General features: G+C 44.1%; 1 protein-coding gene across 1 annotated transcript; it reads right to left on the bottom strand.

Annotated features, from left to right (window-relative positions):
• Positions 1-1,812: 1,812 nt before the first annotated feature.
• Positions 1,813-12,246, bottom strand: TRMT10A (tRNA methyltransferase 10A). The gene is given in 9 exon segments (XM_052682852.1): positions 1,813-2,225; positions 5,506-5,611; positions 7,512-7,661; positions 8,480-8,554; positions 9,019-9,114; positions 9,117-9,167; positions 10,266-10,428; positions 11,188-11,468; positions 12,116-12,246. Coding segments are annotated over 8 exon segments (1,008 nt in total). The 5' UTR covers positions 11,388-11,468; positions 12,116-12,246; the 3' UTR covers positions 1,813-2,058.
• Between the last annotated feature and the right edge of the window lie 863 nt (positions 12,247-13,109).

The raw sequence follows: 13,109 nt of genomic DNA, 5'->3' as shown, positions 1-13,109 counted from the left end.
GGAGGTGATTGTCCCTCTCTATTCTACTCTCGTGAGACCCCCCCCAGTATCTGGAATACTGAGTCCAAGCATGTGAGCCCCCAGTACAAAAAGAACAGCTGTTGGAGAGAGTCCAGAAGAGAGCCACGAAGATTATCGGGGGCTGCAGCACCTCCCATACAAAGAGAGGCTGAGGGAGCTGGGCTTGTTCAGCCTGGAGAAAAGGCTGCAGGGTGACCTCGTTGCAGCATTTCAATGCCTAAATGGAGCCTACAAAGAGGAGGGGAAATCAACTCTTTGAAAGGGTTGATACCTGCACAACAAGGGGAAATGGTTTTAAGTTGAGGGAGGGAAGATTTAGGTTGGATGTCGGGGGGAAATTCCTTACTGAGTGAGTGGTGAGGTGCTGGAACAGGCTGCCCAGAGAGGTTGTGGATGCCCCGTCCCTGGAGGTGTTCAAGGCCAGATTGGATGGGGCCCTGGGCAGCCTGGTCTAGTATTAAATGGGAGGTTGGTGGCCCTGCATGTGGCAGGGGGTTGGAGGTTCGTGATCCTTGAGGTCCCTTCCAACCCTGGCCGTTCTGTGATTAAAAAAACCTTCAAGAGACCGAAGCATCTTATAGCAGGTTTGATGGGTGCTATGTACACTCACATGCAGTGCCTCAGCTGTAAAGATGTACCTCCTTGCAATTTGACTGTTTTACAAATTTTTGTTAAAACTCAGTGTAATAAGCAGTGGGCATACTTACACTGCTCTTGTTAGACACAATACCAGCAGTGCTTTTATGAAGTAGCTAATCTTGCTGGAACAAAAGAATGTTTTTATGTAGTCTAACAAAACTAAACCAAGAACTACTTGAGGGAAAAAAAAAAAAAGCTATTTCGAAAGAAGGAACTTTTTCTGCGGATATTTTAGAAATACAGGGAGAGGTTTAGGAACTAATGACCAGTTTGCTGCCAACCCTTTTAGGACCACAAAGACTGCAGGAATCTCACTTCCATTGTCAATTAAAAAGCAGTAACAGAGGAAAGAATACAAAGTCACATTTCCATCTCCTCTGATTCCAGGTCAGCAGAGACGAGCAGTCACAGTAAGGTGGGTTTTAGCTCTTCAGCAATCAGTGTGAGAGCCATACTTTTTCACATTCCAAAGTGCCCCAGCTGCTACTTGGACAGCCCCTACAAAGCTAGGGAATGGGGCACATTCTCACAGGTGAGAAGCAAAGCCACACCTCTGAAGTGTCCATTTCTGAACTTGGAAAAAGCACAAACTGATTGGCAGCTTCAAAACAGAAACTATGGCTTTAAAAGGGGAAAAAAAAAAAGCAAAGCACTTGACAGACAACACAGTTAATAGAATGGAGAAAAAAAACAACAAAACAAACAACCAAAAAAACCCAGGTATACTGCCACCTGAACTCACTGCACACGTACCAACAAACGTATCACACCCCAGCCAAGGCACGTGCTTTGCATGCACAGACACCCATTTACTCAAACTGAAGCATTAAGTAATGGCTTGACCCCACACTTGTATTTCCTCCTCTGACCACAACTAAATAAAAATCAAGGGGAAAAATAGGAGTGGCTCAGCTGATAAAGGCAACCCAGTTGCTTGTGACTGTCTGTTGAGATGCTCAGGAAAATCAGAGTTATTTCTGTTTTTAAATGAATGCCTTGCAACAGGCGCTAGTGATACAGGTTTTGAGGTCACAGGATTATTTGTAATTCTTTGCTTAGAACTGAAACAGAGATGAATGCACACATTAAAACAGTGATTCAGTAAAAAAAACAAAAACCACATAAATAACATAGCTTCCTTGGTAAACAAAATAAATTCTGCATTTGCTATTCATTTATTTTTTAAAGCTATTAATATAGAAGTTTCAGGATAAAAACTGCATTTGTTTTTACCCTTTCTGTCCAAGAACAACTTTGACCCAACTCTGAAGCTACCAAGCACTGAGACAATTAAGTATCACAAGGGCAGCAGATGATCTTCAGAGCTTAACTGCTTCGTGTCTCAGTGTTATCTCACAAACTCCATGTCTCATCTTTCCCATCTTCTTATCCTGCAGGCTAATTGCTGTCTGAGTCCTTGTCTTCACCTTCTTTCTCACATAGGGCACGTTGGGATGAATCACTGGCTTCTCCCAATGGAACTGCCCCCTTCCGCTGTGGCAAGACACTGAAAAAGGCCTCCTTCCAGTCTCTCTTCTCCAGGTACGCAAGGATGATTTCAAACACTGCAACGTCAAGAAACACTATCAGCTCTTTTACAAGAAAGAAACTGAAGCACTGATAGGGACACAGCTCCAAATCCATTTTTACAGACATTTACATGCATTTGAGTAGAGCCGAGGAAGTGAAGGAAGAAGCAGAAGTGGCAATCTGATACTGTTGCAGTTTAAAGCAACTCACTTTCAGTCTCTAGTCTCTGTAGTCTCTCGGTTACTACAGCAACACTTCTCTGTAGTTGCTCCACTTCGAATCGACTTCTCTCAGGGACAGAAGAATTGTCCCCCTGGTCCTTCAGGTCTCACAGGTGCCTTCTATACTGGCATTAACACTTTCCCATGTTAGAAAGGAATACTCCTGTGGATGCACTTTAACAATGATGTCGCTTCCCTCCCAAATTATAACACAAAGACAGTCCCAAGTCTTCCTAAAACCTACTATAACCTCATTATCTTTCTCTTCCACTTCTAACTGATGAAATCCAAGCTTAAAGCAAAAACTCTTATTACTCCCCCTTTCAGCAACCATTAATAATACAAACTTCTTGCTGTTGCTATTATACTAACCATACTGTTACCCAACTCCTTTCTGTTTCACCTCTTAAAATTTTCCCTGGTTGACAATAGCTCCAAAGTGCATTATATGCAAACTATGTAATGCAATCAGCAAATTCTTATTTAGAAAAATCCCAGGCTGCCCCTCCCAAAAAAACTCTTAACATAAATTGCAGCCCTGCAGCAGCAGGGAAGGCAGGAGGCAGCCCTATGGCTCATAGGTTAGCCAAACATAGCTAACAAATCTGGAGTGCAGGGGTGGTTCCTCAAGCTTGAGAAGCACTGCAGAAGCTCAAGCACTACAGAAATAGTGCGAACACCATTTGAGAATGGAGACTTCAAGAAAAAAAAAAAAAACAACCACATACCCAGTGCAAATGTTCCATATGAGAAAGGATCAGAGGAGCTCTGAGGAGCTGCACAGATCTCATGCTGAGAGTCAAGATACAGAAAAGTATCACATTTACTGGAGGTTTCCTAGATCCAGGTTTCCTGGACAGCCTGCCAGGTGCCCAGATTACAGGACAGTGTGACACTGACATAGATGGCCATTTTACTGAGCAGGTTATTCACCTTGGAAGCATGTGGAAGCATGAACTCTCAAAGGTCATAGCACTGCATTAAGACCACTTTAAGTTACTCCAGAGAACATCTGTGGCAAAAGTGGCTGCTCAAGAAACAAGAAGAATGCAAGGAACACCCTTGCTTTGGAACTTGATACAGTAAAATTAGAACTGATGGAAAGAGAGAGGCTTCAATGATATGCTGCAATAGCAACAAAAGCATTCAGCAAGGACGTGAGAAGACGATGGGAGCAGTTAATAGACATCACTGCAGACTGGAACGTAACATGGTACTGTAACATACAGCAAAATGAATTTGCCTTGGCATAGAAACCTGAATGGATATTTGTGTTCCTCATGCCATTATAACACGCAGACTCTGAGGCATTGTAGAAGTATACAGAGACACCATCCCAATGAAAGCTATAAATAAGCAAATAAATGAAAAGCAGCATATGGACTCCACTGTTAACAACACTAGCGATTTCTCACCACCAGAGGGCCCCATTCAATTTAAGTGCTTCAAAGACTGACAAGGCAGTTAATAAAGAGTTTCTTTGAGATTTTTCAAATTCACCACTATTAAAAACAGTTCCATAGGGACCAGGCAGGTCCCACAGTCTCTTCTGTCCCATGCTCTGGTCTTCTAGCTTCAATCCCTGCACCGAGAGCAGGCACCCAGATGTCAACCAAAACAGAAATGGGGAGCAATCACAAAAGCAACAAGATGCATTCTCAGGACAACAAAAAAATCTCAGTGCAAATAAGCTTCTCTCTTGCACAAAATTTATACGAAACTTGAGAGACAGCTTGATTCTGTTCATCTTCTTCATATCTAGTAGCATTTCCCTTGACAACTGTCTTTTTTAATTTAGCTTGTGTTATTAGGGTTACAATATGGACCAGGCCATGATTACAACCACAGTGTCCCTCCACTTCTGGCAGTGGTGGAATTATTCTTGCCTGAAATCCTTAAGCGAAATAGCAGAACCTCACAAATGGTCTGTGTGTTATGCTTTTCAGCTCTGATCTGAAAATATTTTAGGGAATGTAATCCCACACAATATGAAATCCCAGCAACTAAACTGCAGTGAAATCAGGTGCCTAGAAGTCTAACACAAGAAAAGTGTATAATATCATAAAACAAATAAACAAGTGCCCAAATAAGTGATCTCTTTTTCTCCCCATAAGGCAGCCTCCAAAAATGTTGACACTAGAGGTCAGTATAAGACTACTGCAGAAAAATTCTCCAATAAAACTTTACAGACAGCAGAACTTCTAATAAGCAGCAAAGATTTGCTAGTGCCTACATAAAGGACACGTAAAAATTAAGTTTTAGAAACTGTTTCCTTTATGTTTAAATATTCTTTATTATCATGCAAACGTGCATCTCATCAATCACTGGCCTCATAAAATTAAAGTTATCGTGCAACACATTAATAACATAAACTTACACAAGGCAAGACAAATAAAATAAATGAACATGAAGTGATGCAAAATGAAAACTCAAATGCCATGTTAAAAAAACTCCCACAATGGTCTGTGCAGCCCCTGTTTTCTGTGCTTTTTTTTTTTTTTTTTTTAAAAAAAAAAGGACACTGGAAAATAATCATAGAACAGGAGGACTAGAAGGCATCAAGACTTCATCAAGCATAATTGTATACTTCAACCAAAACCAGGAAGCTAGGTAAAAATGCAGTTATGAAAGCTCAGCAGATGGAGAACTGCTTAATCAAACTAGGTCAGCATACATGTACCTAAGCAGTTACAGCTGAACAAAGCTGTCAGAAGACATAAAAAAACATCACATTCTTAACCTCCAGTGGAATAAAATACACAGAATGGTTTTTCAGTGTTTTGTTCACTTATCCACTAAGTCTAGAAGTAAGGCTGGGGTGGTAGCAATGCCAAAATGAATCACGGGACAAGTTAAGAGAACAGAAGGTGCAGTTCTCAGTGGATAAGGCACTTCCTTAGCTACTTTTGTATTTCCCCATACCTAAAATACTTAAAGGTTATGACTACTGCATCCCAAAGGCAATTAGATTCAAGAAATACCAGCTCACTAAAAACTGGATGCTTTCACTACAGCGCACAATCCGAAGTTTCAAACTCAGAATTCTGCAGGTACGTTCTGTAATAGCATCGTCACTCAGTATTTTAGAACTCACCATGATTGACTGCTAACACTTTCCGACTGTTCATCTTCACGAAGCTTCCCAGAGGGAGCTGTGCGTGACCGATCCCTTGCTCTACAGCTTTTTTGTAAGTAATTCCCTGGAGGAAAGGCATAAGAACAACTGGACTGAGTACCACAATTCCATATCAGCGCACACAGATAAGATTACAAGCATCATTTTCTGTCCAGAGTCTCATCAGTACTGCCTCACTATTGCTGAGGAAGATCTTTAAAAACAGAAAACTATCCAGATAAGACAGTATCTACTTCAAGAGTTACCTCTGGAAAACATGCCCCTCAAATACATGTCACTCTATGACGTACGGTCAGAAGGATGGCAAACAAGACCTGGTCATACAGGTCTAGAACATGCCAGGCACAGCCTGCTTCAAGGGCAAGCCTGGGCTGAAGCACAAAGTTACTCAGTTTAAGGTAACCAGTTCTGGAAAGCGTGTACACTTGCACAGTCAATAAGTATACAGAGGTTAGCCTTGGTAAGATGTAAAATCAGTAAAGCCAGCAGGGCCAATGACACCCTCTCTTACACATCAGACTCGCAAGAGGTTAGATTTCTCACAGGACCTTTCAGCTCCAGCAATAAGGACAACTCAGCCCAGCACTGTCATTGAAGATGACAGTGCAAAACTAGAAATTAAAGGTTCTCAAGATGAAAGCAGTGTCCCTGCTTGTGTTTCTCTCCCTCTGATCTCAAAGAGCGCTAAGTATCGCAGCGGTGCTGCAGTCAGACCTGAAGAGGATTCAGGCTCTAGTGCAAACCAAGCTAAGTGCCCATCAGCATCGGTGGTGCTGACACAAGGGAATCACAGAGGAGATCAGCAATGCAGAGCAGTCAGATGAGTCTTCATTTAAGCCCCCTAAGGAAAGCCAGATGCCAGAAATTGCATTGTCAGATACTGGCTGTGTGTCAGCCCTTCACTTGGGATTGGAGAAGGAAGCCGATACCCCACAAGCCATTCTAGGCTAGGCTCAGTAAAATTATCACCTTGGAAAGATAACCAAAATAAATGAAAACACTCACCAGTGTTGTAGGCTTGCAGTAAACTCCACAAGGAGCCATCCCCAGAAAGAGTGCCTTCCTCAGTGGCAGTCAGTCCTTAAATGGGGTCTAGGAGAGGTGGAGCCAGGCTCCACCCCTTCCTGGTAGCACAGGTGAATTGCTTTCACCTGTGCTCTCACAGCTGACTCACTGCTCACCTCAGGTGATGAATCAGAGGTTCAGGCTGTGATCAACAGCTCCCATACAAGTGAGTAACCGCTTGTATTATAATGACCATAAGGGATTCGCTTTAGTTTCCTACTAGCCTTTAAGTGTGGACTAACTGCTTTAGTATCATTGGTGATGCTAAGAAAAAAAAAAAAAAAAAAAAAAGGAATGAATCTTAAGCCTCAACACATCACCAGAAGTGATATTGGGGTTTCTTTGAACAAAAGTGGGAACAAAAGCGCACAAAAAGTGCTTTTATTTCCCAGCTGCATTCTCCATGACTTTCCAGGTTCACACAGCACAGTCCCATGTGCAGCTATGGAACCAATCTCTCAGGCACTTGCATTACTTCACTAAATTCTCCTGTCAAGCAAACTCATTAAAAAAAGGATATTCAAGATTCAAGCACTGCTCTTCATCTATTTTTGGGTGCATGCACATACAAGCACACACGCAAGTGTATGAAAAGAAACCAAACCCTTCTGTCTGAAAATATGGCCCTCAGTAAGCTGAGCAGCGTTACGAATTCCGTTCCTATATTTAAAACTAAAAGATTCAATCCTAAAAAGCCTCAGCATGTCTGCACTCTGGAACACAAGTCACTGATACCACCACAAGCTTTACTTTCTCTTTTCTGCAACAAATTTTTAATGAAATCTTTGTTGAAGAAGTTTTCTTATTATTTATTTTTGTTAGTTTATACGTGTGCATTATTTACGCAAAACAACACGTGAATAGAAGAACTGTAAAGAAGCAGCATACCCACAGTTTACCTTGTGGTGATTATGATCCACCAGTCCTCCAATCACATAAGCCTTCCTCTCGTCAAGCTCACCAAGAACGTCTGGGGAATCTGAGGTGAGGTACACCAGGTCTTCTTTCTTTATTAGCTCACTGTAGTGCTCTGTTCTAATTTGGATATCCTAAAAGAGTTCAAAGAGTTACATTTAACTGCTGAGTTGCTGGGCAATCTTTACAGACCCAAGACTGAACCAGCAAAAACAAGAGTCGCTTTACGCCCCTCATTCACGTTTCATTACATCCCACAGTACAGACTGCATACTGCATGAATAATCCACAGACCCACCACTGCTCCCTAGAGCACTGGTGTGTAAAACAGTTGCTGAGAAACTTTCTGAAACGCCAAAAGAACTCTGCAAAACCTTAAGTTCTTGCGATTCCCTTCAAGTGTTACCTTCTGTCCCCACAGAGATTCCAATCATTTCAAGACCACCTTTCCAAAAGAGCAAGAACGGATGCAAACACTAACTAAGCGAACAGCACTTGTTAGGATGTGGGAGGAGAGGTTTACTCTGTGCCTCTGGCGATCACACAAAATCTGCTCAAAGTGGAACCACTCTTCAATCACACCAGCAGTGCTCTTCCCAATAAAAAATTAAAAATAAAAACCAAAAAGAGCACTGCCAAAACAGATGACTGTCAGAACTGCCTAAATCAAGCAGTCCATCAGAGAACAGTATCTGTTCAAGAAGAACAAGTGAAGACTGTGTGTGGAGTGTTCAAAGCAAAAATAAAATCTAGATTCAATACAAGCACTCCTTGACTCTAAAAAGTTATACTATTTTAGAGCACAAAGAGCCTCACTTCAACATGATATTGCTCTGAAGTCACAGAAAAAAAAATAACCATAGATAAAGCACTGGTCCTTCACAATACATAACTTAGCTAACAATTGTAATGATTTCTTTTTCCCTCCTTATAGAAATAGTCAAATATTCACCTTCCAGTTGACCCATCCTTTGTCATTTTCATTCATATTGCTCTTCAGCTGTCCCCCATGGCTGGTCAAGTAGAACTTTGACAAGAACAAATGAAAGATACACATCACTAAATCGTTAAAATGTCAATCTGTTTCCCACTGTACAATTATATTTTTTTTTCCTCTTAAGCATTAGCTAAAATGCTCACTTATCATCTAGTTTAAAGTGATAGTGGTGCTAAGACCACATCATGCAGTTAGGAACATAAAGAAATACACACAGTCCCTTTTTTCCACCTATGCGTCATGGACAAAACTGACTATCAGCACTGCTTTAGTTGCACACCAGTATCTGGCACTGCACCGACAGCCACACACTTTGTTATGTATATTTTTATAACTTCTGGGTTGAAAATTCATTAGCTAAAATAGATGTAATTTTCTTATTAAAAAAACAAAGCTTTTTTTTCTTCTTCTATAATGTCCACCTGTGTTGCAACTGTCTTTTTCACACACTTTGTATGTGACAATACAGCCATACTTAGTTTGTTTCAACATACCTGCACAGGATGGAATGCTTTGCGATTTTCTGCATAACATCTCTGAATTTGCTTGTGAAGCTTCTTAACATCCTGTATACAACACAATTTGTTTTTTTACATAGTCCTTCAGACAGACCACCACAAAATGCTTTACCATGAGCCAGAAGCTAAAGAGAGAAAAAGGAGGCTTTTAACTGGCAAAAGTGACTGCTAACAGAGAGCGGACATCAGACCCTGACAGAAGGAACAGCCTTTGTGAAGGGATTCTGCTGACATGGAAACATACATCTTCCACATTTAAACACCTCTATGCACATGCTTGATTTGCATTGTTCAAGGAAACAAACAAAACAAAATCACTGAGATTTAAGCACACATTTAAACATTCAAAATTAATCTCAGGAATCAATGAAATTTGCCACACCACAACACAGTCAGTGCCACGCGTGCTCCACATTACAGTCAAAAAGCAGCCAGATGGGCTTTGCAGAAGCTCAAATTCATGCAGTCTTGCAGGACAGTGAAGTCAGAGCAGTAGAAAGGCTCAGGGTAAAAGCAAGGGGAGAGGTCTGCCTTAAACACTGCGGCCTGCACTCATGCATGAGGCTGCAAAGTATTGCATGTTCCTTGTAGGGGTAAAGCTGTTCTGATCTCAAAATGGCAGATCAAGCGTCTTGACCAGTGGCTGGGTACCATGGCTGATCTTTCTTATATTTACCTATCCTGTGAACATCTCTCCCCTTTTTTTTTTTTTTTATAATATATAATCCACTCTAAAATTTTAGAGATTTTGTGCTGTCCTGCCCAAACCACTTCTGGTGTACCTAAGAGAAAAAGCTCAGTATCCTCATAATGCTAAGAGTTCTAATTGCCGTGGAACCTCTCTAACACTGCTGGGAGCCTCACAATGATTTCAAAGAAAACAAGTAATTGGATGTGGCATTTACAACCTTCCTAGCAAAACCACTTTGAAGCAGAACTGCATACAGTTTCATAGAGAACACACTGCACAAACTGTTTCTATATTCCTGTTTCATGGAATCAAACCAACTCCCACATCTCTGTGAATATGATCAGAATCTTCAGCAAGCTTACATAAACATACATTCTAAACCCTGAAAAAGTCTGCAACTGATGTGAGCAGTTCTAGGAGTCATTACAATCTGAACAATACTAACTATCCACTACTGTCTGCTCTGATATTGCATCAACACTGCAACCAAAGCATCTTCCAACATAGTATTTGAGGGGTAAATTTGACTTACCTTTAGCACCATCAAGTCATCAAAGCTGCAGTCCACAACGAGGCGAAGCGTGCTGGGCACAACTTCCCTTCGCATACGCTTTCTGTCATTCCCTTCATTACTGGTGTCTGATTTTGACTGACGTTCTAATTTTCTCTTCTGGCGTTTTTCTTTTCGTTTCTGCCTACACAAATAAACATACAGATAAATCTTTGAAAAAAGGTTGTGCTGAGGCGCACATTATGCACATAAATGCACAGTTCTGTGATGAATGTGGATGGCCCATAACAGTGGTAGTTTAATTTCTCTCTGTTGCTCGCATCTGTGCCAACAGAACCATGAAACCATACCCCAACTCTGCTTGTGAAGTTCTGGATATACACACAAAGATAAATATCTGTGATGATTCAAATGAAGACAATGGTGAGTTTTGCAGACTTAAAGGTATTCTGAGTCAGGTCTTCTGCCCACATATGCTTCTTCCCAACAACAGAAGAACACAGCTCACCATTGCCCAAAAACATTTTCCACAGATAAGTCCATGTAACTAACACTACAGCATTTCATGTGTCAAAAGAGAAAAAAAAAAACAAAACAAAAAATGAACTCAGTGCTTTACAAGATCTGCCAGCAACAAGGAAAGGCACATCCCATTCCTGAGATTCATCCCTCCTGACAAGCCAGTAACATGCAATTTTGAAGCCCTCCTCCTATCTGCTTCAAGCTGAGGAACACTTCTAGCATGGAGAAAATGCTTACCTTTACAGCTTCTTCATTCTCAGATGGAGCAGACTGTGACTACTGCTTTAAACCTAGTATGGGAAAAAACTGGTTCAAGTGCCCTGATTTGCTAAAACCATCTATGCACAGATTCTGCTGACACGCTATGACCATCACAAGAAATTAGCACACACAGTCCTATGAAAACTTTCGTGAACCATACCTTCGGAGATCCTTCTGTTCTTCCCACTGTTTTTGCTTCAGTAGTTTCTTCCTTTGCCTCTTGGACATGGGCTCAAGGCGTTCTGCTTTGCCTGTGCCTTCCTCCTGTCCTTCTACTTGCCTCTCACACGACTTCACCTCTGCTTCCAGCTCAGGCGCATCAGGGGGCATGGTGCTTTCTGTTGGTGTTCCTGATGACATGAGCTCCTGGCTGGCTTACTGACTCGTATCTCATCCGCGTGATAAATATGTCACGAAAAACAACTTTTCATCTCACCAGTTCTGTAAGATACAAGACAGTAGTCACTAGAAAGCTATCAACAACCAGTTCAGTCAGAGCGAACGCCGTTCTAACAAACATCTATCATAAAAAACGGAGTGCCTTTTGCGGTTTGCTTAAAGCCAGGTTAATAACACATGAAGCACCAGAGCCGCGCTGCACGCCGTCAGAGGCATTCAGCGACCTCAGCTAACCGACAGCCCCGCGCCACCCGGGGATGCCCGGCGCACGAGGCCGAAGAGGAGCAGCCGCCCAGCGGCGCAGCCCCGCCCGGCACAGCGGCACAGCCCCGCCCGCAGCACCCGCGCCCGGCGCTCCCCTGGCCGCTTCCTGAGGGCTCTCAGGCACGCACCCGCACAGCTACACATCTGTACGCACACGCGTGTGCTCGTATCCCCACACACACACACAGAAACACACGCGCATCTTTATTCGCGCCCCCCAGCCACCTCATAAGTCACCCGGCTTCTCCACCCCCCGCCTCAAACCTCCTCAGAGGCGACTGCCGTGCGCTGCAGGAGCCGGAGGGGCTCTCGCCGGGCCCGCCGCCAGGCGGCCATCTCCCCCTTCCTCCCCGCTCCCCGCCCCCCAGCTCCCCGCGCGCTCCCCTCAGCGCTAACGGCCGCGGCGCGCGCAGACCCCCACGTACCCGCGCGCCGCCCCACGCGCCAGGCCTTCGGAGGAACAACCGCCTCTCGAGCGCACGCGCGCGCCCTCCCCGCCCTCCGCGACTTCAAATCCCAGCGGGCTACGGGCGGCCGTCACGTGCTGCCCGCGGTCACCACCCCGCCGCCCCCGGTGCTGCTTGGCGGGGAATGGTGGAGCGGTAAATCCGCTTGGGTTGGAAGAGACCTCAGGAATCGCTCAGTTGCAGCCCCCCCGGCCACAGGCAGGGTTGCCGGCCGCTAGCCAAACGGCAGATCGGGCTGCTCAGAGCTCCGCCAATCCGGCCCTGAAACCCCCCAGGAACGGGGCATCCGCCTCCTCTACGGGCAGCCTGGGCACCTCACCGTACTTTCAGTGCAAAACTTCCCCCCGACATCCAGTCTAAATCTTCCCTCCGTGAGTTTAAAGCCGTCCGCCCTTGACCTATGATGCCCCTGGAGGATCCGTCGGAAAAGCGCTGCTTCCCGCCCGGGGAGCTGCGTGGGCTCCGCGGATTGAAGGGAGCAAAATAGGCAGGAGAACTTGCTCGGATGGCTGTGCTGACACCAGCGAGTTCACACAGAGGGCAGCAGAGTCCTTCTGAGCGCTGCCGTTCCTCAGGGAAGATGCGCCTTCCAGCTCCATATCTGCATACATAAAAGCCCCCACCAGTTGGCTCTTGTGCCCTTAGTGCCAAAACGCATGGACAGTGTTCCTTCCCCTCCTGATCACTTCGTGAACAACGCTGCCCGGGCACAGGAGTAATGCTGGAGCCTTGGGTTATGAGAAAAACGCAGTTTGGGCAGCCTAATTCTGTATGCCGATAGCGGTTTGCCTCTGGCTAATGAGGTGCGTGCGGCAGACAGGAGGTGCGTGCTGCCATCATCTCTTCTCCGTGTGCGTCGCTGTTTGTCTCAAGTTTCACTGGTTCCAGATATACACAGCCTTACAGTCCTGCTGCTGGTTTCAGGTTTGCTATGGCTAAATTAAAGTCACAG

This window comes from Tympanuchus pallidicinctus, unplaced genomic scaffold, assembly GCF_026119805.1.
Source record: "Tympanuchus pallidicinctus isolate F22 unplaced genomic scaffold, pur_lepc_1.0 scaffold2, whole genome shotgun sequence".
NCBI classification, from domain to species: domain Eukaryota; kingdom Metazoa; phylum Chordata; class Aves; order Galliformes; family Phasianidae; genus Tympanuchus; species Tympanuchus pallidicinctus.
This window is presented reverse-complemented; position numbering and strand designations above follow the sequence as displayed.